This window comes from Leptidea sinapis, chromosome Z (genome assembly GCF_905404315.1).
Source record: "Leptidea sinapis chromosome Z, ilLepSina1.1, whole genome shotgun sequence".
NCBI lineage: Eukaryota > Metazoa > Arthropoda > Insecta > Lepidoptera > Pieridae > Leptidea > Leptidea sinapis.
Window position 1 is genome coordinate 11,804,829 of NC_066312.1, and position 27,949 is coordinate 11,832,777.

Consider the following 27,949-nt stretch of genomic DNA (forward strand, 5'->3'; position numbering starts at 1 on the left):
TATCTATTGTTTTGGAATAGTGTTTTTGAAGTCGGTTGTTTTTTTGTTAAATTTTTTTTGAGGATGACTTGATTAATTTGTATGAGAATTTAATAAAGAGGCCACTGAAAGAATTCGTACAGGTAAAATACATTATGAGAGATTAAGCACACCAAAGGTGCAATTCAGCGGCTGTAAAAATAATATTATGATATTGTGTTTGTTATCTGTTATCTAAGCGATCCTAGCTATTTCAATTCCCGACAAATTTTAGTTATTGATTGTGCGCCAAAACATGTGATTATTAATTATGGCACTATAATAATGTATTAAGTTTTATCATCCGCGCTGGCAATGCAATGGTTTCCTTACGAATGTGGGGAAGCAGATATTCCATTATTGTAATTATGCGATATTCCTTATGCTTTCGATGTCTTATTCGATTTCTATTGAGAGATATGTAGAGAATATGATAAATATATCATAAGAAAGAAATTCTCACATGCAGTCATTATTATCAAGGAGAAATGAATAAATGTGTTAACAGGTTATTAAACTCCGAATGACTCAGATAATAGTTTTGTTATTATCGCCCTCTGTATATCGCAAGACCCGTGCGACGAGGTGATAATGGATAGCTTTTTAAAATCCTGCAAATGTAGATTTTTATTTTCCAACTTACTAATAAATTAAATAAATTTCCATTTTGTTCACTGGAATAAGTCTAGACATAGTCTGAAAGGATATATCTATTACTCTGGTTTTCTTATTCAAATTAGTTCGGAAGGTTGTTTCTGTTAAGAATTCTCAATAATACCAACAAGGTTACAATAATACAAACGAGAAGTGTTCAGAGGAATTGTTCGGGTTGATTCTAGCGGCCGAATTCAACTACCGTACATTACGCCAAAATGCTAAATGCCACCCACATAACGTTGACGTCTGGCAAACCACAACCGCGCTAATTGGCATTTCAAAAATTACAAATTTCTTGCCTTGCACAGGCTGCTGTTTTCCCGACTTTCACTGAGAAAAAAGTGACTTGTAAAAGAGAATTTGGGTATTTTTATATTTTAGAACGAATTCCGAAGAAAAATGCAATAAAGTTCTGTAAAAAAATTGCATTCAATGTTCAGATTGTCACGTATATAAATGTTTTTTTATGGAAAAGGAGGACTAACGAGCGTACGGGTCACACCTGGTGATCACCGCCGCCCACATTCTCTTGCAACACCAGAATATAGTATATAATAAAAACTGCTGACATTATGTCAGTTGTACTTTACGTAGTAAAAATATGTAAATGCTTTCGTGTAGATATATCTCTTTGGCATGTTTTAATAAAGTTTTATTTGTTCACAGTGTATCCTGGAACAATCGGGACTTTGGAGGTTTAACGCGTTCACCTTAGAAAACGTCTCAGGCGGTAAATAATTTAATATATTATTACTATGTTGTTGCTTTATATGTTATAATAAACTGCGTTTTACTTGGCGAATCACTTGACAGACTATTTTTGAGTAGTTTAATGGGAGAGTTTATTATATAATGCATTAGAAATTTTCTTTAACTGGAATTGAATAGTCTATATGTAGGAGGGTATATACTTATGATCTTAGAATATTAAAAGCGGAATGATGTAGGAATCGAAGTTCTCCTCCGTAAGCCCTGAACTGGTCGACACTTTCTGTCTTAAGCGGGGTTTTTCGCTAACCTATAAGGTTTCGTGATTCAGGTTCGAGTAACGTTTGGCTGTATACACAGTATATGGCAACGTCTATATTACTGCTAGGTATAGACACAAGCTGAAGCTTTATTCACTTAAAACCCATTTGGTCATATAACCGCTCTATGAAAACCTTAGCCGTTCGCCTTGTACAAAATACTACTAGCCGTAGCGCATATCAAGGGAGTGTTATGAAGAGCTGTTTGATCTGATCTCTGCCGCATGTTCCATCATCGTGCCTTACAAAATTATCATCCCCACAATCTGCACGTTGACCGTCCCTCGACACTATGGTTCAAGGAACTTTCTACCACATTAGAAAAGTCTGGCATACGGAACGCAGAAAATCGCGAGTTTGTTCTCCAACAAGACGGACCGACCAAATTAAAGACTCGTTATTCACTCTTCACGGTTGTTAAAGACGCGCTGGACAGAATCTGGTGGAGGGAGACCATCCCCGAGAGAGAGAGTGAGTGTTGGATGACATAGGTACCTTCTAAAAGTCGCGTTCATCTTTCTCAAAGGCCGGCAACTCTCCTCCCATTCCTCTTGTGTTGCAAGAGAATGAACTCTCCATCAGGCGAGCCGTACACTGATTTGACCTCCTAAAAAGTAAAATTGTTAGTTTTAAATTAGCAAAATATCAGATTGTTTTCCTAAAATAAACGAAGTCTACAACAAATCAACCAATATTGATTCTATTAAAAAATATCAGCCGAGTATTGCACTTTAGAAGAGAAAACTTGTAAATTACAGGTTTTCTCCTTAACTTTGAAACTGTAGTGTAAATACTGCAGAACTAAGTCTACTTAACAAGTTAATTCTACTACTACATACGTAGGGCGTTGATTGTAAGTCAGAATTAGTATATTGCTAGTAAATCAGTAGCTTCATGGTATTCAATCATGACCCCTCTTCTCTGTCCCAGGAAAGAGAACTCGTGATATTTCCGGCCGAAATTTCCAGGTAGACTGCAGCAATTTTGTTTCTGGATCAAGATAGTGAAGCCACGTTTTACCCATGGCTAATAATTTAACTAAGAAGTATTCAACATTTATTCATTCAACATCAACTGTTAAAACAAACAGTTCCAAAGAAGCTCAAGAAATATTAAATCTCATTCGTTTTATGCACCTTGCCTTGTCACCGGTACTACCCGATTTAAGGGGTGGATCTATTTTACTGTCGCCATAGTCTATACAGTTGCCAAATAATTATATTTATAATAATAATAGTTATAGATATTAAATAAGTAAAATTATCGATTAAACTAATGTAGGTGAAGTAATATCAATCAAAGACTTAAGAAGATTTACAAATCTGTCCCAAAGATAATTGGTTTTTCTTATTTGTAATATTGCTGATTTGAATGACCCCAAAAATATCTATTTACCTAGTCCGGTCATCGTGTTATGTGCTATTACAAATAAAATTGGATTTATTTTTTATTACCTACGTAATTAATAAAACCTTTATGTATTTATTTATTGAAGTCTCAGCATTAAATAAAAAATAATTCTATTACAAATTACCTTCCCAAGGCCAGATATATATGGATTTTGGCCTTTTGCTGCTAAACTAATCCTTTGTTTTTGAGTAAACAATCGTCGACATTGGGTAACACATCGATAACGATCGTACGAATTCGGACTTTTTCAATTATCTTAATTTCTGAACTTAAACTAGTAAAGTTTCAAATTCAAATTCAAATATTTTTATTCTAAATAGGATTTAAAATCACTTATTGAACGTCAAAAACTACCACCCATTCAAAAGAGACTGCCTCAGACCTGAGAAGAATGGGCGCAAGAAACTCAGCGGGCTTTTTTTTTTATATAAAATATGGATTACAATGTGATATCGTACAATAAACATTTATAATTAAAGAGCCAGAGGGTGTTCGCTTTATTCCCAGTCTGTGGTGTCATTAAGAAAATCGTTTATGCTATAATAACCTTTCCCACACAAACGTTTTTAACCATTCTTTTAAATTTCGTAACACATTTGTTTTCTACATTTTCTGGGATCATATTGTAGAAGCATATACATCGCCCAACAAAAGACTTCCTAACTCGACCCAACCGAGTAGTAGGCATAACAAGTTTATGTTTGTTCCTCGTGTTATCATTATGAATGTCACAGTTTCTAGAGAATTCCTCAATGTGCTTATGACCATACAGAACATTATCAAAAATGTATTGAGAAGCAACAGCCAAAATGTTTATTTCTTTAAATTTTTCTCTTAATGATTCTCTAGGACCTAGGTTATAAATCGCGCGAATAGCCCTCTTCTGCAGCAAAAAGATGGTATTAATATCGGCCGCACTGCCCCATAACAATATACCATAGTACATAAGGAATATAGTTGTTGAATAATTATATTTATCATAATAGTTATCTATAGTTATTAAGTAACTATAATTAGCTATTAAACTAATTCAGGTGTAGCAATACCAATCAATGCTTAACATGATTGACGAATCTGCCCCAAAGATCATTAGATTTCTTATAACTAATATTGCTGTGTTGAATAACCACAAAAATGTTTACCTAGTGTGGTCATAATATTATGTGCTGTTCCAAATAACATTGGATTTATTTTTTTGTTACGTAATTAATAAAATTTATGTATTTATTGAAGTTATACTTCTTTAGGTGCGTTATGAAAAAATGATGATAGTGAAATTATCACGCACATCACTGTAACACAAAAGTAGTTGTAGTTGGTTATTAAAATATGTCTTTTAAAGATTAAATATTAACAATTATTGACATTTGACACATTTCTGACAGATTACATTGATTGTTTGTTTTATTTATTTAGAGCATTGGTAACAAGACCAAACCAAAATGCAATTTAAGAATATTTAAATCATATTTAAATACTTTTGTAACTGCAAAAGTACATTGAAATAAAAGTATAACATACTGACGATTGTACCTTTTTGATGTTATTTAACTTCTTTGACTATTACGTTGCGAGCGCACAACAACATCTAAAAATAAAAGTTTACAGAAATTTTCTCAACGTTTGCGACATTAATGAATTTTTTTGGTTTCTTTTATTATTAGGACGGGCAAAGGGTTCAAGCCAATACAGCCGTATTCGTTAATATTCAATTATTTATTTCACGATTTTTACAATATAGTTCTTTCTACAAACGTAAGAATAGCACGACGAATAAACAATTTTAAGGATTTATTTTGTTACGCCAAAGAAGAATAACTTCTTGCGTGCATACATCAGTATACACACACGTTTTTTATTGAAGTCACCAATACATAAAAAAGAATTATTTTACAAATGATAACCTTCCTATGCCCACTACTATATGGATGTTGGTCTTTTCCTGCTAAACTAATCCTTTGTGTTTGAGTAAACAATCGTTAACATTGTGGAATACATCGATGTCGATCATTCCAACCCTTTCTTTTTCAATCAATGAAATATATTAATTTCGATGGACTTTTTCAATTAACTTAATTTCTGAACTTCACACATCTTGCAGTGTGTTGGGACCGTATAGGGAAAATATAAGATATTTGAAATATGTATAACGAGTAGATTGAGTATGTTCAGGAGAGCAATTCTTATTTGATTAATATGTTCGTTTCTTATTGTAGTTACCATTAGGATGCCTATATGTCTTTCAAAATTGTAATGTGAAGTAATAATCATGATTGTAATGAGAGGATTTTTGATAATATGGATTTAAATTTAAATCCTAATCCGTGGTATGTGTTTATAGACTACCACATAGCGATTGTGATGAATTTAAGCCTATTATGGAAAAAATATTGAAAAAACTTTAAGGTAATAAATTAATTATAGTGTACGGTGATTTCAATATAAACTTGCTTGTAAGATCAAGAAATTCATTAAAAATTGTCAATCATTTTAGGTGTTTTGATATGATAAACACTTTTAATGGTCCAACACGAATAACTTCTTCATTCATAACTATCTTGATAAAAAAAATATTAAATTCACTGGCATCTGATCACTGTGGGCAACAAATTTGTATTTAATTTAAAAAAAAAACAACTCTGAATCATATAATTATTTGTAGACCCACAGCAAAAAATCGAATAGGATGTTTTCAGTTTAATATTGCTCAAAAACTTATTGAATATAATAATGAAATTCTAAAACAATCTGGCTCAAATCAAATGTTCTATATTTTTTTTTTAATTTATTGCATAAATAATTAATGGATATTTTTAATGAAATCGGTGACTGGGCTACAGCAAGCATTCATATGAGTAGAACGCGTCTCTATGAACTCTATGAGCTTAGGAATTCGATCAACGACCCCGTATTCAAGGAATATGCGCGTAACTATTCTAAAATATTTATAAAAGTTTGTGAAGAGGCAAAACGTGTCTATATTCGCGATCAGATTGTTTCTTCAAATAATAAAATAAAAACGACTTGGGCAATAATAAATAGGGAAATAGGTAAAAATAAAACCAGTAAAGATTCTATCTGTATTAAAAATAGTCATCGATAATAGTAGGGATATCGCTTCTACCTACAATTACAAAATACTCTATTTGAAAAGAGTGGCCGTTGAGTTTCTTGTATGTTCTTCTCACGAGCTCAACTTTTTACGAACATATGGTTAATTCAGTAATTTAAAAGAATTATTTGTTGTGACGATTCAAAAGCGCTTAGTTTAAGCTTAATTTAATAAAGTTTATTTGACTTTGACTTTGAAAAATGTTGTTAATCCAATTGATTAAACTCTATTAAATTGCTTCTATTATAATTTATATAGCTGTAACGATCATTTTCTTTCATGTTTTACGTATGGGTAAATTTATTGATAATACATTAATATGTTGAACCAAATACTTTCTAAAAATATTTCATATTCATCAAATATGTAGTATGATGTGCAGAACAGACTCTTTTTATAAATACAATGATTTATTTGTAGTTTTTGTGTACAAGTATATATTTTGCATGTACAGATACTATACCTTTACGATATTGCTTGTAACATGTCATAAGTGTACAAATTGCATAGTTGTACTCTTAGTACCCGCATCACGTACATACGATGTACGAAATTTATCATCGGAATCAAATTAGTATTCAGAGTTACATATTTGCAAAAGTCGCGTCTTGCCATGGATGTGTGATGTGGATTGGTTTTTAGAATATGAGCTTTGTAAGTATGGTAAAGTAATTGAGCAAGTGTTATAAAATGTAGACATTAACAAACTCAGGTTTCTTTTGACAAAACTGCCATAATTTGCCAATAATTTGACTCCGATTTAGACTACGTCTTTTCTTTATATTAATTATGCATTCAAAAAATAAGCAATGGTACTTAATTCTAGTAAAATGGTACTAAAGTCTAAGTCCTTTTTAATGGGTTTAGAAGACCAAACAAGCGTATGACCTCATGGATCATCTGATACCTGATGTTAAGTGATGTAATGTCAGAGGAATTACAGGAGCATTCCCAGCATGGTGAGTGTACACGTTTTTCCTGACAATTTCTGCATCTATATTTCGATATAAGGCAAAGCGTCAAGAGGAGAGATGCGACCAATAGGGTTTCGTAGCTGGTGGTTCAAGCGCAACTTCAGTCTTGGAAGGGTTAAAGTGAACAAGATTTATTTTAACCCTTTCCGCGACGTGTATTAGAGTGGTCTCTATAGAAGATACAAAGTTGCTTCCAGCCGTACTTCATTTTGTATCGCTTTGTTTCAATTTAAATTTAGAATAATCGCTTTTCGTATCAGTTACTATAAAAACATTTCAGCTTGATGTATTTTGATTGGCATCCTCGCGTTATTGAAAATAAAAATATTTGAACTAACGGACAAACGGACAACGAAATCAACTTGTGAGGTATTGTTTTTGTAGAGATACGAATTCGTAAAAGTAAACCTGAATATTACTTCTTACGTGTCTAGTATATAAATGAAAACCGAAGGATGAAATTCTAAAAACTCTAATTATCGTATTTATTCCGTTAATAAGACTTAATAAATAGTTGATAAGAGGTAGTAAAGTCCTCAAATAACGACGTGGTCGTACTGGAAGACTCAGTGTTGATACGTCTCTGACAAGGTAGAGGGTATAATTTAATTAAGATCGCCGGAATAGGTTGGATGAGAGCCGCGCAGGACCGGACTTTGATGGAAGCCTTTGTCCAGCTGTTGAAGTTTTTCGGTTGAAATGATGATGATGATGATGAGTGAGATATTTATTCAAAGTTTCATTCATTTGTTGTCAATTAAATCACTACCACGTCCACACACTTTATCGGAGATAATAACGCTTTGATGGACAAGAAACTCTCAGTATAATTTTGCGTACCTCATGAAGCCCCCAAAGCACAGTTTTTCACACACATTTTCCATGCTCATACATCAGATCATAGAAGGATATTATTTTTATAGCAGATACATATATGAAGTTTGTTTACGGAATCTCATATTGATGCAAGCTTTTTCCTCTCCATATTGAAGCGACTGTAGTTTATATTAAACTAGCAGTAGTAACTACCCGTTGATGTCCGTTTTGATGTTCGTTCGCTCAGGAAGTTTCATTTAAATTAGCAACAAATTGTAAAGTATTTTTTTTTCGACGATAATACTTTCCTCTTTATAAATGGTAATCTTTAATGTAATTTCGCTAAAAAAAAACTAATCGACACGAGTTGTTAACTCGCCAAACGCTAGATAGAGAGTACTCTCGTAGTATATAATTATGTTTTAAATTGAATCATTACAGCAAAATAATGCCTTGTTACATTAATTTATTACTCACTAGCTGACCTGGCAAACGTTGTTTTGCCATGTAAATTATATATGGGAACCTTACTTGAGCTTCTAGTAATCTATTACAAAAGATTTCATTGAGATCGGTTGAATAGTTTAGGAGTTATTAGGGAACATACAAATGACATCACTTATTGAAAGTCAAAAGCTACCACCCATTCCAAAATGAATGCCTCAGACCTGAGAAGAATGGGCGCAACAAACTCATCGGGCTTTTTTTTCATCGAATGAATATGATTAAAAAGTAATATTGTACAATTAAACTTATTATTTAATAGCCTGAGGGCGGTCACTCCATTCCCAATCTGTAGTATCATTAAGAAAGTCATTTATGTTATAGTAACCTTTACTACACAAACGTTTTTAACAATTCTTTTGAATAACGTAATACATACATACATTCTTTCTTATATATATAGATTATACTTTTCATGTAAAATGTACCTATGTATATGATATACTGCTATAGTATCTAAATGTCCGGCCTAATATACCATTAGTGTAGCTTTCACGTAACTCGATGCTTGCAAGTTAAATACTAATACCGTTTAATCAACGGGTTCGTTAGATCTATCGGCATATCCGGAATGCTATCGCATTGTCTGTAAGACAAACAACAACATCCAGATTAGTTAATTATAGTTATGGATTAACTTCGCCTATTTAACTTGTTAAAATTTTGAAGTTTTTTTTTGTTATGGAGGACAAACGAGCTTACGGGTCACCTGAAGTTACGTGATCACCGCTATCCACATTCAATCGCAATACCAGAGGAATCAAAGAAGCCTTGTCGGACTTTTAGAAATATTTGTATAGAAGTATTTTTAAATAAATTGAATGCCAGAATTGCTTCGCCATTTAGTTTGTTTAGTTTAAGGAGCGTCGCAATATGCAACAGGATAATACTCATAAACATATTGTTAAGAACGAATGAACATATTGTTTTAAATTTTTTGGACTAATAATTATAACATCAATCATATTATATTCTGTAGAGATAAGAATAAAGTTATAATATGCGAAAATATTTGAAGACTATGTAATGTTATAAACATTGCTTATTGTTTATTCTATATACGCTCAGCCCTATCAGTAGTTGAAAATTAGATATTGGTTTCAGGTTCGATTCTTGGCCTGAAACATTGAGTTTTCTCAAATCCTGTAGCGGTGTATGAGTCGCTGATCTATAGTTATACATTATGCAATAGATTTTTTTTATTTTCTATAGCCTGACGAGTTTCTTTTTCCCGTTCTCGGTTCATGTCTATTATATGTACCTCATGCCGACTTTCAATAAATGAACCAAATATCTAACATTTAAAAATTTTACTATAATATTTTAAGTATTTTCTGTATTTTCTGGGTTTCCACGGAAGACCAGCGTTATGGATTCTCGAAACCACAACTATGCTGATTTGGGGGCCCATTGGCGTCAATTAGATTACAAACAGACACTTATTTATATGTATAGATATTTGTATAGATTATTTTATGTCATGATATGAAGGTGTTATTGTTTACTGGAATATGTTTGAAAAGCTACAAACTTAACAGTTAATAGATTTTTATCTGTTGTATTCTGTATTATCATAAATGATTAATATTCTCATATGTGTATGACAGCGATGCATGTCCGGGCTTAGCTAGTGAACAGATATAATCATACTGTATCTTATCACAATACAAGAGGCAAATATGTTGAATGTATTGAGAAACACTTGAACTCGAGACCTAATCGATATATCTTATAATATCATTATTGATTGCGTACAGCTACACGAATGTTCAGATGGAGTGACTCATTTTTTAACAAATATCTAAAAACCAATTGATTTTAATTACGACCGAAGATTTTATGTGATCGTTGAAATTTGTAACTCAATGTCAAACCCTTGTCGATTTTATATTTTATCCTCTTTACACACAAATTGCCGATAGAATTTGAGATGGGATGGTTTGGTTAACAAAATACCAAATATAAAGCTGGTCTCTGCATTTTTTGTAACAATTTGTAAATAATAAATTTAATGAATGTTTTTAAAAAGTTTTGCAGGTAGTTTGTCTGGATATAACACACTAACCTTTTTGAAGAGGCGTCCTTCACGAAACTTCCTTCAATCTAATGGGCTTCCCGAGAGCTTTAAGAATACTTACATTTTGTCCTATGGACCCACCTTGAAAACACTCCTCGTCTAGTCTCAAAATTTCGGGTGTTCGCAATTCATTCGGACATTTAGAAATGTGTTGGTTTTTAACGAGTTGGGCACTGCCTAATTGCCTATAAAGTATACAGCCCCTGACTATATTATGTTTTCGAATTATATGCGTTGAATTTAGGACATAAGTTTGTACTAATTTGAATATATATAGGTTAATATATGCACCGTTCTATCTAAACCTTTCTCGGTCTTAATCAACACATTAATAGCGTTCTTTATTACTTGTTTAAGATCGATCGAATAAATTTACAACTTATTATCGATGCTAATGCGGGCTGCTTTCTTAATTATCTATCTTTGGGGATCGATCTACGTAAAATTACTTTTCAATGGCATTATTAGTCTCTGTTAAATTATATTTTTGTAAGGTCTAATAGAGCTTTGTATAATTTATTTTGTATAATATGAGGCTACTGTTGTTTTCTGGCTTGAAGAGGACTTTATAGAACATTTAACGAAAATTGCTAACCTTTTTAAAAATTCGAATAAACATTTATTTCTGTGAATTACCTATATAATATGAAAAGTATATATTTATTTCAAAATTATATAATATGTAATTATATGTATTAAACTACAACAGAAGCAGGGTTTTTATATTTACAGTATTTTATCATGGTGAAAAGACTTTCTGAATGCGACTTATCTTAATTTCTATGTCGACCTAGATCTATATTGGATAATTATTTTGGAATAAAATCTACGTCATTGTATAGGCGATAGAATTTTATAGACAAAACAGCAGCATTTTTTCTGCAAACTTTAAGATTTTTGGCACGAACAATACCTACAAATTCGCTATATAACTGCGCTCAATTGTTCAGTGTCGCGCCATCATCTTTATGAAGTGAAATTGCATTTTAGTTTTGCTATATGAAATCCTATTAAGGGCTTATGTGCTTAGTTCAGGGCGCAATGCTTCACGCCTTTCATAGTTCGTCTCATGACACGTTAAATCAGGATTTTCTCAATCGCAATACGCGTACCCTCGGATTGAGTGCATTTGTACAATGAAACTTCGCTTTTAAACACAGATGATATTAAAATGGATTGAATGAGCTGGTTACATCTATTTCTCTATTGTATATTACAGCCCAAGTTACATATGTACATATCGATAGTTTGCAAGACCGTATTATATATGTGTTAGAATATTTTTGATCAATAATATATTTTAGATTTTCATATTTTATTGCTGATCGGAATATTTTCCATTATTTGGACCCAGACCCATCCAATGAAAGAAATCAACAAAAGTGTTGGTCTGCTATTTTGTTATTAGCAGTGGTAAGTTTATTCGTTCGTATTTTTAAAGAACTCTTAATACATAATAAATTCCAAGCTGCAGACGGGTCATTCATGCGCTCCAACGCCTTCATTTTCTTATAAAAATTATTGACAATTTTTTATTTGCAAAACATGTAATAATGTTATTCGTTCGAGTTTTCTGCACCATATTTGTACGAAAATATTCTTTGAGCCATCTATATATGTAAAAATGAATTGCTGTACGTAAGTCTCGCTAAAACTCGAGAACGGCTAGGCCGATTTGACTAATTTTGGTCTTGAATTATTTGTGGAAGTCCAGAGAAGGTTTAAAAGGTGAATAAATATAAAAATGCTCGGAATTAAATAAAAACAACACCGTTGATGTGTCCCCCGTCGTTCCAAAATCAAATTGAAAGAATAGTTTAAAATGAATAACTAATTAGAATTTTTATATCTTTCTAAATTTCTCAGGAGGTATAAATGACCAGGGTCGATAATTTTTGAAACCAAAAAAAATAATAGTAGGATGAAACCCATTGGTAAAGGACGAGCATATAACAAAAATAAATTACGGGCTATCTGAGGTCGGGAAGTGGAAAAGGGGGGGTGTTTTAGGGTAAAAAACGGTTTATCTCGATTTCTGGCAAAACTACAAGTCTTATGGCAAAAAGTTAATTGGCAAAGTTGTAGGTAATAAAGATATCTACAATTTTTGTATATTCACTTTTTTCACATAACCTCAAAGTTTATGTGAAAAATTCTTTATGAAATGCCTTTTGATGGCCATAAATTTTCCGAACATTGTAATTTATATTTTTTTTCACCATTGGAAAGGAAAGATTTCAACGAATAGAAAGCACATAAACTTTTTGAAAAAAGCTGATATTTTGACGGGTGAATTTTTGATTGAAAATAAGGGATCTTTTCCAATATTTGAGTCAAAATAAGGTGAAAAAATAAATATTTCAATTCAAATAAATTACAGTGTATTTTGGACATAAAAAGGTAACTTTTTACAATATTTCGTGAAAGAATTTTTTTTTGTAAAAGATAAAAATATATAAAACCAAAAACTTGGTTTTTTGAATTTTTCACATAAACTTTGAGGTTATGTGAAAAAAGTGTATATACAAAAGTTATAGATCTCTTTATTACCTACAACTTTGCCACTTAACTTTTTGCCATTTTGAGATAAACTATTTCTTACCCTAAAACACCCCCTTTTTCCACTTCCCGACCTCAGATCGCCCGTAATCTATATTTCCTTTGATTTTTGTTATATTCTCGTCCTTTTCCAATGGGTTTCATCCTACTATTATTTTGTTTTTTTTTATCATTTTCAAAGGCTTCGGCACTGGTCGACTCGATTGAAGACTTATTCAATACTATATTCAAACTTATACAAAATAGTTTAATATTTTCAAATTTAAAACAATACAACGTCGGTCGGGTCCGCTAGTTATTAATATATAAAATTATCTGCTATATAACAGTGCTTGGATCAAAGTGATCATTTTTGACGAAGCGTGAATAATACTTGCTATTGCCCGTTATAATTTCCACGATATGTATTGTCTGTCACAGAAATGTTATTGCTATGTTTTCTCACAGTTGACAGAATACTTTATCTGAGGCACCATTTTATCATATTTTAATAAAAATTTAAGTGCAGGGATTTTTGTCTATCTTTAACAATCAAATGCCGATTGTATTATCGCGTTGTATCCGATATATATTGGGTATAACAGACAATCAGTGAGGGTATATTAAATGTATGCATAATGGTGTACTCTTAAGACTTGTCGCAGATAGCTTCTAACAATCTTAATCTCTCAATCTCAACGTTATATTTAAAAATATAGACATTTGAATAACAAATTTATTTTCGATGGGTGTGAATGAGATATGGTTTTGTTATTGGATGAAATCTTACGATAAAGTTTCCATATTTTCGATTATTATTCACGAATGTTTGAGTAAATAGTTCCATTAGTCTCTGCATTTATAACAGAACTGAAAATTGCATTATAATATGGTTAGTATTTTTTTCAACTTTATTCCTTAATTTAACCTTATATAATAGTGATTTTAATCTTTTGGCATACAGGCATACTCTAACTGTGATAACGAAGAAGTTTTTTGTTATTTATAATTATGTTATGTTAATATTATTTTAATTATGCTGATACGACCAGAAATGATAAATTAAAGTAGAGATAATAATATAAATATTTTTTCTTCTTTAAACTCAGTTTCTAGGACGCCTGCATTAAAACGTGGAGCGAAAGAGGTTAAGCTGATAAATTAAATACTAATTTATTCCTGTTGCTGATATGATGCTTAATGAGGACAATAAATAGTTAAGCGATGTTACTAAAAATACATATTTGCAGTTATAAATAATTCCCGAGACGATTATATGTCGTATTAGCATTATTTAATTAATTAAATGTTGAATTTTGTAATTTTTATATTTAACTTTTCTTAAACACCAAAAAGTTAAATATTACTTTTTTATGGATGTACGGAGTTGTTACTTTTTTATGAAAATTTTTATCGAAATTCATATGAATATTAATACGAGTAAACGAATTTCTTGAAATTTTTGACTATATATTAACTTGTCTGTTTCGACAAATCTTACAAACCACAGCATTTTCATATAACTGAACCTCTAAAATTTAGCTATTACGAGTATATCAGCTAAATGAAATAAAAATAAAAATGGTCGTACCATTTACGCTACTTTTCGGTTTCTGAGCTTTAATTCATTTAAATAGTTAAGTTAGGAGGTAGGATGCCACAGCTTAAGTTAACGTTAAAGTTACACTTAAGATACATCAGGTTTTATTAAAAATAAGTACTTTAGTTCGAATTTAATGGCTTAACTTCAAGACAAGTCTTATTTATTTATTTGGAAACAAATTTGTTTCACATTACATACTTTCTTAAACATAAAATAGATATAGTGAAAATAGAAATAAGTCTCCTTACACAGTTTCACTGAGTACACTTAATATTTAAATTTACACTTAAATTACACTTAGTAGCAAACAACCAGTTAACAAAATTGAAGATCTTAGAATCATACAAAAAAATAAATAAATCTAACATAATGCAAATGTAGAAGTTGTTACAATTTAGAAGAAATTAGGTGATGTCTAACTTACTCAGTTTGTGCCAAGATTTATTTTATTCTGAATTTGTAAGTTCTAGAGGAACATTGTACATATATACATCATTAGATCTTGAGTTTTGGAGAGCAAACATTCTGTATATACGTACAAACGTACGTATACGTTTTTATAACGTGGCAAATGTTATCGAATCGTTTTTCCCAGTGAGAATTTGTTACAACATATGAAGGCGCCTAGGTACTTGCAACTAAACGCTCTACAACTTGTAATCTATGAGAGTATATCATGTACTCTCGCTTAAATTGTGCTACTTTTAAAAGCTGCATATCGAATTCCTCAACGTCGCTCTAAATGAGTAATGACCTCATTTTTACTTAAATCTTCTATCACGAGTGTGTTCACAAAACAGTTTAAAATGAATCTTTGTGGACGACGACTTTTTTACTTTCTAGTTTTAGTTATATTTAATTATTGAGAAAAACCTTTTATATCTCGTGCTATTTACTTTTGTAGAAATATATATACAAGTGGCACCTGTGCACAGGATGCCGGCTAGATTATGGGTACCACAACGGCACAGACTATTTTGTTATGTCGAATAAAAGCAGTAGGTACAGCAACTTGTTTAATATGTTGTGAAAATGTTATAATAAAAAAATATTATGTTGCTCGTCATTTTACCACAACACACAAGGCATTCAACGACACTTTTCCTAAAGGGAATAACTGAGAAACTTAACATCTTATTCCAAAATGAAATATGCAAAGAACGAATGTATATAGAACCCGACTAAGGGATTCTCATCTCGATGACATATAAAGGGTAGCGTGCAGCAATTACAAGCCAGATCTAGATATAGGTAATAGTTAAAAAATGTTTCCCAATAGCATCGTTCTCACTAATATAATAAAAAAAAAAACAATGATATAATAGATTTTTTATTAACACCTAAACAAACAGATTTATGTAGCGGCCCGCGCAGCACAAGTAAATTCTGAATGTGGCCCAAGAGAAAATAAGTTTAAGTATGTAGTTGACCAACAAACGTCAGGGTGTCGAATTTACGTGACGCATGCGCAAGCATCGTATACATTCACTGTAAAAAAATCCCTAACGCGCCAAACGAAGTAAAACTTCCAAAATTCCATCTAAAATCGATACACTACGATTTTGTAAACTGATAATAACTATTTATTATAACGATAATGATCTGAACTGTAGTAACACTTTCAATTTCATTTTACTGAAATCTCGTTGTTTTTGTTACACTGAGTAGGTACGACTGTCTTGTTGAAGTCTAAGTTCTTAGAAAAGAGCGTGAGCATTTTAAGTCGTTTAATGATAGAATTTAAGTCTGTCAATTACAATGAGAGCACATTTTGTGGTTTGCTAGTTATATTTAAGTATTTCAGAAGCATGCTATAAGCTCCTTACGTGCATATTATGCCTACTTAAATATATAGGTAGCTAATTTAGAATATCTTACTTATTTCTGTCTAATTGTAATGTATTTTAGTGGCGTGCTTAACAAATTTATTACTCCTATTATCATTTAGCATTGAAAAGTTGACTAATAAGATGACTTGCCACTTTAGGTCTTTGTTCTATGAAACATTGCTAATGATTATTTCAGGGTTCTTTTCTTACTACGCAATGATCATAGTAAATATTTTATATTAATGCCTAAATGACTGAATCCTGACACCCCTTATAGATCCGTTTGCGGGAGTGTGAGATTTGACATAGTGAAAGTTTTCATGGAAAGGAAGCATACAAAGCTAAAACAAATAACATTTTAATATAAAATTATAATTAATGAATCATTTCTATTATTCTTGAAGTTTTTATTAACCACAATAATAAGATAAATATAAGAAAATAAAGTACTAAACGATTGAAGATGTTATAAGGACTTGCTACAGAAGAATAAACTAATTAATTATTTATTATGGTTGAGTTATCTCTAGCACATATATAGCCGACCTGTATAGCCGAGTGGTTAGCGATCCTACCTACTAAGCTATAGGTCCCGGGTTCGAATCCCGGTAGGTGCAAGCATTTATATGACGAATATGGATGTTTGTTTCCGAGTCATGGATGTTTAACTGTATTTATGTATGTTTAAGTAAGTATATTGTATTAAATATATCATTGTCTTGTAACCCATAACACAGGCTATATATGCTTAACTTGGGGCAAGATAATTTGTGTAAAAAGTGTGTCAGTATTATTATTATATTGTGCATAAAAAATTAACTCTGCTGACACAATCTAAAAAGCTCATTTAAATTCACCTTATAACTGAAAGCCCGAGCTATGCTCGATGTCTTTTAATTCTCCCGGAGATGGGATTTTTATATAGATATTTAGTATTATAGTTTTTTTAATACCATTTTTAAGTTAGAACAGACTCACCACAAATTTATCAGATAAATAATGATAGATACCTAATGCTTGAATTTTGTGTCAAATTGCATTAATTTATTTTTGTGATTTTTCAGGAAACACTTTAAAATACATTGTATTTTATAGTGTTTCCTTGTGTATTTTTATTAAAAGAATCATTGGATTCTTTTAATAAAAATCCAAATCAAAACCATTGGAGTTGTTTACGGGATACATAAATATAAACTTATGTATGTATAAAACAAAGGCTTATTTATTAGTATAAGGTTTACATTTGACTGATTTTCTATAAGTAGTGTGTCTCGTTTGTTAAAAATAATAAAATTGTCCAACGAATTCACCTGTTTTATATATAATAATGGAAATAACTTTTCCCCAAATGTTCTTTGAATTATATTTCGCGAGTGTTTATATTATATAAGGCTTGGTTTTAAACTAAATAGAATTATATACTTATTATATTTTTATCTAAGTAAAACGTATTTTAAATTAAAATGTTATAAGACATTGTAAAAGCATCTGTTTTGCATTAATAGCTTAATTGTGTTTGCTTCTTGGTCTAGCGTAATTTAGTATGCAAATTTTTAACAACGCCTAACGGAAATATTGCCTCCAAATCATAATTTAGTCATTTTATTGTTACACTTGCGGTTTTTACAATTTATAGGCTTATTAAATAATAGTACCATTTATATATATGTGTTATTAATAAACGCGATGTAAAGTTACTCCAAGTTTAATATTACTTCTCCGTGTCATGTTGATCTGTAGTGACAAAGGTAAGACAAAAAGTTAAAAATTTGTTTTAAAAGTTTTTATTTCGCGTTTATTAATAACACAGGAAATGTTGTTAATAATCAAAAAGAATGAAACTCCATGGTGACAAGACGTATCGGCAAATTATTTGATTGACGGATAGAATGTCTTCCATTTTTGTTGTGTTCGGATTACCTGTACACATATGGATTATATGCAGGGCTGTGCACAACATTGAGGCAATTAAGCAGTGTCTTCGTTGGGAGCCTAAATATATATAGCACTATAAGTGTTAAAGAACAAAGAGCTACCGTGACAAGAAATGTAGTATTAAAAATAATTTTGTAGAACATATAAGAATTATTAATTCCTGTGTTTTTTTATATGCGGATACTTTTAAGACCACAAAATTGACATGACGAGAGTATAACGTCAAACACTTGCGCGTTATGAGGTATGAAATCTTAAAGTTCTAACTATTATAATATTATTAGTTACTTGTACCTAAAATGAAATAAACTGAAGTATAAGGTTGACCAAATGGTCAGGAAACTATATATGCAAAACACAAACAACTTCAATACTATGTAGATCTCAAAACCGACTACTGTCAGACTAAACCGCAACTACGACTAATTAGCGGCCGTTTTCACTAACTTATCTCTAGTTACGGATACATTGCTGTCACCGTTAATGACAAGATCGTATCTATCCATAGTTACGTCCAATATAGTTATAGTACAATGCTTTATGTCGATAGGTTATTGAAATGTAAGTAAGCGTAAAAGGTTTGATTTGTCTCTAGTAAGTTAAACTAAGTATAGATAGGTCATTGAAAACGGCTGTAATCTACAGTTAGGCCTTGCTAGAAAACCGATGCACAACCATGATTATATGGTATTATTTGTGTCCATTAAACCCCACAGACGTTGTTCTGTAAATAATAAAATAAATACTGTTTTATAGGAATTTACCAATAATATTTCAAAACGTCAAGAATTATTTCGTAAAAAATGCTCCCTGTTGTTATAATGATATTGTTTCACAGTGGTACTGTCAAACCATGCGTCACTAAATTCTCTCATAGAAAATAAGTCCATACAAAACAAATATTGAAAATAAAGATAATTATGGGTCCCAAATCGAAATAAAAACTATCCTATCTCTCAAGTTGGACCAAACTGCACTCCATGAAGTAATCCGCATTAAAATCTGTTCATTAGTTTAGGAGTCCATCGTGGACAAACAACGTGTCACGTAATTTATAAATATTAAGATTTATGGCAAAATTTATAGAAAATTTGAAAAATAAATTGTTAATTGTTGCAGAGAAAATAATTAAGACGATCCCTACGATTTTGATAATATGCTATTTGTTCACATCAGGACTTTTCTTACTCTGATTAAATATTTTTTGCAGGAGTCACACCGCTTGGTCAAGTGGCTCCCAAAATACTTATTTTATGTTAATATTATACTTTAAAAAGAATACAATTTTATTGATTAAGTATTATTTATTGGTAAATTGTCATTATTTATTTTTGCCAAGAACTGAATACGTCGGCCGACGTATTATATATGGCATTAGCCAACAGACGTCGATATATAATTCATATTATGTTTCGATAATAAAGCTAATTTGTAAGAAATTATAAAATACTAGCTGACCCGACAGACGTTGTTCTGTTCATAATAAAAAAAAAACTCTTGCGGATGGAATTTTGGAAAAGCCGTTCTTAGCTGACCTCTACTCGGTAAAAGCCTACTACCAAATTTCATGTCTTTAGCTCTAATGGTTCTAGAGATATCGTGATGAGTGACTATATACGTGGAAATCTCTTATATATATAGATGTATAAAATAATAATCCTTTAACGAATCCCTATCAAAGAAAATAATGCCAATATTTTATATTATACAGTAATCGCTCAACTTGTAAAAAGCAGTTGCAAGAAATACGTCGTTCTATATTTCAACACAACTTGTAACGCTCAGAGGCCTTTGCCCTTATATGTATAATACAATAAATGACCTCTTTGCGCTGTGCTATAAACGAGCACTTAGCCTTTTGTAGCCTTATTCCTTCCCGACCATTCTCATCTGCTGATGCAAATATGGGATGCAGAATTTTAAACATAATGGGAAATACGGAATACAATATCAATATTTACGGAAGTCCTTAATACAAAATGAAACTAAACAGAGTGCTAGATTTATTTAAAAGCATTATAACACTCTACCATTATAAATAAAGTTTTGAAAGCTTATTAATTTGTAGTGTCGACAAACATTGTGTCTGAACTAATAAAGTGTCCTGGCACATATTAGCATACGAGGCGAGGCAAGCGCCATAGCCCACTTCTATTTAAACATTTAATTCGTCAGTTAAAATGTTTGTTTAAATTTTTATAAATTTAAAGTGGTTAGTAGTTAAACCCCACTGTTAAACCCTCGTTAATTTAAACGTAAGCTCTATCGCTCGTCTGAAATTAAAGAGCTATCCCCATAGACCAGAGAAGTGGCCGAGACGTGGCAGAAGCGTGGTCGTGAAGAGACCTTACTTCTTTTTTGAGCATTTACCAGTGGGAGGCTCCTTTACACAGGATGCCGGCTAGTTTATGGGTACCGCAACGGTGCCTTTTCTGCCGTTAAGCAGTACTGTGTTTCGGACTGAAGGGCGCCGTAGCTAGTGAAATTACTGCGCAAATGAGACTTAACATCTTATGACTCAAGGTGACGAGAGAAAAATTTTGGGTTTTTCAAGAATCCTGAGCGGCACTGTATTGTAATAGGCAAGGCGTATCAATTACCATCAACTGAAAGTATTGCTCGTCTCGTCCCAAATTTTCATAAAAGTGGGACCGGGCGTTGTCAGAGGTTTCCATCTTTACCCTTCTTCTACCTAGAAATGTGAGTAAATATTACGTCATGGCGTGATAATTTATTCATTATAAGAGTATCTAATTAGGATTGCAAATTGCTCTAATTCTATTCTTCATCTGAAGAGGAAATTAAAGTCGAACAAGAGACACAAAAGGTTACTAGAAATACCGAGTGTATACTCTTTCATTTTATTACTTGTCATTCATGTTTACCAGCAAACAGTATAGGTAAAAACAAATTTGTGTCAAACCGTCATTCATAGCGTCGTCCCGGACACTAGATCTGTTTCAGGACACAAATATTAACGTACGTATCTTCACCTGAACAATTACTAATAGTTTAAAATATAATCGAAAGCTTACTGGTGTGATTGACCTAGGATAAGATGTTCCTTGACAGCCGGATAGTTTGGTAGAGAATAGAGATACATGAGTTATCCTATTTTGTTTCCAGATTTTTTTCTCGGAGATACGAAACCCTTAAATATATTGTATTGATTATTGAAATCATAAATTTGCGCGACGGGCATATCAGATTTCCCTTTAGGAAATGATTACCTCTATTGAGAAACGGCTTGACCGATTCTCATGAAATTTTGAGTGCATATTGGGTAGGTCTGAGAGTCGGACAACATCTATTTTTCATCCCCCTAAATGTTAAGGGTAGTCCACGCCAAATTTGTTTTTTTAATTTTTTGACATTTTTTTTTAAATTTGTTTGATTATGAGTCGGCATTAAAAAATACATACTACTTCAAATTTTCACCCATCTACGATCAACAGTTACTTTTGTATCGCGATTTTAATACCGGCAATACAACGTTTGCTGGGTCAGCTAGTATATATATATGTATATGTCTATAGCTTTATTTCGCCGCCATTCGTTATAAGTGAATCAGACCTAAAATACGTGTCGCGCTCCCTCGGGAACTCTCTAAAAGTCTTCGGTAGCCGTCACAACGTGTGTAAAACTTCATGTTGATCGGTTGTGTACTTAAAATTTTACAGACAAAAGGATGTAGAAAATCAACTGCGCGAATATTCTCCGCACTTATCTTGAGATCTATAGAGCGTACTTAGACTTTACTTACGTAAAATTTTGCTGAATGTTACAATAACTAATAACACGCGAGCTTGGCTTTTGCATTCGAATGTCTTAGCGAAAGCCCAGCATAATTTCAAAAGACCATAAAAACGAAATTAAAGATTATGCTAAGGTTATATATACTCACTAAGTTTTATGTAAGTAAATTCTGAACAAAATCTAAGTATGCTCTCATAGTATAGGTCTCAGCCTTACTGTCAATGTTTCGTTCAGCATCAGTGAGAATATAAATCGAATTTGCATGCCTAAACTTTAGAGCCCTGATTAGAAATCGATTATTTATAAATCGATTATTAAAATGAAATGAATATAAAAATTAAATTGATCAGATCCTTTGTTCGTTCATACTTAATTAATATAACTATTACTAATAGTATACCAATGCTAATAATTTATTGTTATATTTGTATTATCATTCAAATATTTATGACATATGAACGTTAAACATGTTTTAATAGTGGCCAGTGTCGCAGATACGTTGTATGTATTATAAATAATGGGACCTTCACACCGTTATCTCAATACATAATGCATTATGTGCAAGAAAATAAACTTAATTTATGGTTTCATATATTGACTATTTCATTGAAGGCTAGTCTGTCGTTTGATTGTTCTTAAATTTTCTAATTGATTTTTCTGTGTACGGACATAAACACACGCTCACACTCACGCACATACGCAAACACACACATACATACACACACACTTACATACACTTGCAACGGTAATCAGGACACTTTTTTTTTTCTAATATTATTTTTTATAAAAAACATAGCTTAAGTAGGTAATCGGGGAGCCACAATACATCCACTCCCGCTCATCACCTTAGGGAGGAGGGGATGGCTGAAAAACGGCGCTGCATGGAAACATAAATCCATGATTCCATGTCAGGTGAAGCTGAGCCTTTTCCTTTTGCCATTTGTTTCATCGCGTATCCTAATTGTTCATTTTATATTTGTAATGATTTGTATGGCAATAAAGAATTTATAAGTTTAAGTGAGTAATATTAAGTGATAAAAATCCTATACTGACGAGGAGAGTGCTGAGATGACTGTTACCTATGATCTACTTTAATAATTTTTGAAGTGAAATATTGACGAGAAGAATTTAAAGAAGACTGTTACTTGTGATCCGTCTTAATGTTTTTATAAAATTAAATTTACTAGATTGAGATTTATTAGTAAAACTCTTGAGTTAATTTAAGTTCTGAACTTTAGTAAAGGTAAGCAAATGATTATGAGAAGTGGTAAGTTAAGGGCAAATTCTACCCTTCGTAACCTTATCGATATTGTTTAAGTTTTATTACGGTTTAGTTTGATAATCTACAGAACGTTAGTAGTGATCTACGGGTAGCGGGCTTAAGAGCTGTAAATTTGATTGCATAATGATTTGTTGACTTATGATTTTAAGCTGATTGCATACCCCCCATGATTATTCATAATAGTCTGCTAACTTAAAGCATTGCTAATTCTCACTCTGTCTTCTTCTAATGACCTAAGTCAGAATGAGAAAAACACACCTTAGCGGCTGTTTAAAGTTAACGGACCATTAACTTTAAACAGCCGCTAAGGTAATATAGGTATAAGGCCATAAGGGGGATAGTGTTTATCTTGAGAATAGTGGTTGTACGTGCTAAAGATTTGAACTTGAAATCATTATTAATATTGACTACCCATTGTCTTTCAAGAATTCTGAGTGGCACTGCATTGTAATGGGCAGGGCGTATCAATTACCATCAGCTGAACGTCAGCCTCGTCTCGTCCCTTATTTCCATAAAAAAAATATGCTTATTTAACTGCATCCGATTTCTATCTTTGATTTATGTAGCTTATTTACTTACTACTTTTTTATTTTTAATTGTACTTTTTAAAATGACTAACTGACCCAACAGACTCTGTTCTGTCAATAGAGAAAAAATATGTTGTAAGTATTTGGGAATAATGTAGTCTACAGCCATCAGAAATATGCAATTAAAGTTAATGAGTTATAAATGAAACAAAAACGTTTTTCTGAATGATTTTATATTATGAGGTAATTAAATAATAAGAGATACACAATTACAACATACATTATTTTGGTATATCTCAAATGGTTTGCACAGAGCTTTCGTTGAAAGCTCCCTTATTATTATTTTATACCCTTATTTCGTTGAAGGCTTATTTTTTTCCGACATCTAAAACAAATATCGTTAGTGTATACAAAAACTTAACATATTATCAATATCCACGCTATCCATTGGTGAAAACAGCATGAAAATCGGTGCAGTAGTTTTTGAGTTTATCGCGAACAGACAGACAGACGCGGAGGAGGACTTTGTTTTATAATATGTAGTGAGTATAAGCATAGTTAGGTGACTAAGTTCTGCCTGGTGTATGTATTGTGTTTAAGAAAACTTATTCAATTTTGCATAGGTACAAAGTTGAATAGAATGAGTCGCTTACGATGTCGATGTTTACAAGCAAGCGGCGAGAAAATGTAAAACGTCCTATCGCTGGGAGGACCCGGCACGAACTGATCGTGTTCGGGAAACGGCATGACGGCAAATAAAGGCGCGCGAGGATTTATGACGTATTTAGTTTTTAGTTATGGTATAAAATAAATGGGTTGAATGAAAATGTCTGAAAAAGAACGTAGCAATACCTGTTATATATTCAAATAAAATAAATATTTTATTTATGTTTCTAGTCAAATACACGGAAAATAAATTTTATATTCATTTAATATTATTTTTTTTAATATAATAATATATGGCCCATGTTTTCTATATTGGGTGCATTTGAAGACTATATGTTCGGTTCGACAAACGCATAAAATAAAACATAATAGTTCATTACAACGAACGGTTGCTTTCGGCTTGAAAGTTGAGTCGACGTTTATCTCCGTGAAACGACGGAGAGATTTCCCTCTCTTTAAAAATATTTAAACGCTTTAACTGTGAGTACGATTCCTTCATTGAATTTAGCGCATTACAAATTAATGCAAATGAAAATATTTTTTTCTTTGGTTTCGTTTTTATTGTAATTTGACAGCTGAAATTATGCTGAGCTTAAGCCAAGGTAGCCCAATGCAAAAGTCAACTTAGCACTTATCACACTGAGCTAAGTCTTACTTAAGTAAAGTCTGAGCTCTGACTCTACATAACTCGAGTTATACGAGACCCTCGCTACGGTCTCTATCCAATATGAGGCCTATGACTTATTACAGTGCTTTACTCCATTGGTATATATAATCTACTTCACATTTAAATAAAACGCCTTTTAAAGAATTAAAACGCGTGTTATTGTAACTGTGTTGTAACATTAGTTTTTGCGTAAATACGCAAGTCTAATAATAAAAAACACAGAATAACACGCGTTTTCATCATATAGAAAGTGTTTTATTTAAAATGAATAAATATTGACACACTTTTACACAAATTATCTTGCCCCAAACTAGGCATAGTCTATACTATGGGATATGCAAGACAACGATATATTTAATAGAATCATACATACTTAAATACACATAAACATGCATGACTCGGAAATAAACATCTATATTTATCATACAAAATGTCCTGTACTGTGCTAAATGCACCTACCGGGATTCGAATCGGGGACCTCTAGCTCAGTAGGCAGGGTCACTAACCACTTGACTATATGTGTCGTCAAATGTAAATCAATTTAAATCTACTATAATGTTATTCTTGTTAGCTTTGTAGTCTGCTGAGTGATTCATGTACGTCTAAGTTCAACCAGTTGCTTTCCGACTTTCTTTAAGTACTAAGGGTATTATCAGACACCGAGTGGTCACGCGTTCAATCCGTGATCGTATTTCTATTCCTTAGTAGGCACCGATCGCGTCGGTAAACAGCACTGCATTCACGCTCGTATATAAGAGGCGAGTTCTGACCGCTTTATGTCTGACAGTACCCTAAGGATTTAATAAATTGACTAGAGCCTAACATATGATTATTTCTTCAGGTCGCAGCCTGCCAGTACTGTGCGTGCATTTGTTCCACGTCTACGGATTGATTCCCCACTTCAAGCTAGATGTGGCCAATGCGTGGAAACTCTTCACCCTGATCGAAGAGGGCTACCATAGCACCAACCCATACCATAATTCAATGCACGCGGCCGACGTGACACAAGCTATGCACTGCTTCTTACAACAGAATCGGGTTCGTTAAATATCATACTTATTCTTTTATCTATAAGTAATAATGTATAAATTGTTTTAAAGTTTAACTGTCGCGTCTCATTTATTTATATCAATCATCAATAACTGAGCGTGGGCTAACTTATTAGTAGGTGCTCTGCTTTGTTTATTTCATTTTAAATAATGTGTCTGCAATATATTATTGCTACAGTTAGAGCCTGTCGCCTTACGCGCTGGCGTAGGCCAAAATGGTAGCATTATAAGAGTTAAAACTATCTTAACACACGTCTGTCCATAGAGTATTGGTGATTGGTATCATGGTCGTCAGCGTCAGCCTATTGCAAATATTAATTAAAATTATGGAAAGCGAGTGTTTACCATTATAATAATTTGCTGTATTTTCAGATTTCAGCGACAATATATTTTAATGAACTATTTACATTACATATAATATCTAATTTGCTATATAAAATACTTGAAATAAAAGTACTTAATTTTAATATTATAGAAAATATTAAACCTATTCTTATTTGTTTTTTTTCGAAACTGATATCCTCTTGAGTCTTAAGTAATGAACACAATAAAGTTTTCATTACAAGAAGACAATGCTGGTGCTGTAATTATATCCACGTTTAGCGATGCCGAAATTTGACAACGGTGGGCTGGATTTTTAATTAAAAGAATTAGAAATTAATGCTGATAAGTGTGATGAGAAATGAACAGACCTGGACGTAAAAGAAGTGAAAGAATATAAAAAAAGCTTCGACTTTTCGCTATTGTCGCAAATGTACATTTTTAGACAAACTGCAAAAAATCTGCCTCGAATGTTAATTAAACCGTTTGTTCACATCAAACAACGACATAAAGCAGCTACACTCCGGTGACATCATTTTTTTAACCGGCTCTCACAAAGGAAGGATAGCATTATTACCCGAGAGCCTTTGATGTACCATCAGTTGATGAACGAAGCGCTGTTTAACCTGATTTCTGACTCATCCTCACTATCTGGATATATCGCTCCTCCACAGTGCGGTTATTAAGAAACTTTCTGCCTCGTACATACAAACCGTGGATGAGCTTCCTTGCATGGAATTTCTAGGAAGATACAACATGGGTACTTTGAAACAGCTTCCTTAAATGCCGGAACCCTCTTGTGATTCCTCTTTTTTGAAGCGAAGCTTTTATACGAGCGAGCTTAGCGTCAGATATTTCTAGCGTTACAAGAATTAAAGTCAGATTTAAGACTGTTACACGATATATATAGCTGAGTGGCAGCTTCCGCGCTCTCCACAGAACGTAAACGTAAACAGATTTCTTTATGGGATAACGGTTTCGATAACTATTTAGTTTAAAAACTTTGTTATTTTGAATACCTAGATTATTTAATACCTTAGAGTTATTCATATTTCTTCACGTACCTGTAAAAGTAATTATTATGTAGTAAAAATTGGTACTCATGAAAATTATATTTTGTTGCCGGCACAATTTATTTTTAAATTCTTATTGAGATATATCATATGCAAACTCGACGGAA

At 32.2% G+C, this 27,949-nt stretch overlaps 1 protein-coding gene across 4 annotated transcripts in view; it reads left to right on the forward strand.

Moving 5' to 3' along the window:
• The window catches only part of LOC126979034 (uncharacterized), a 160,146-nt gene that overhangs the window by 66,836 nt on the left and 65,361 nt on the right, over window positions 1-27,949 (forward strand). For all 4 annotated transcript variants that reach the window (XM_050828204.1, XM_050828202.1, XM_050828205.1 and 1 more), the window contains 2 exons: window positions 1,342-1,405; window positions 26,241-26,437. In XM_050828204.1, the coding sequence (XP_050684161.1) occupies window positions 1,342-1,405; window positions 26,241-26,437 (261 nt within the window). The remainder of the gene's footprint in view (window positions 1-1,341; window positions 1,406-26,240; window positions 26,438-27,949) is intronic.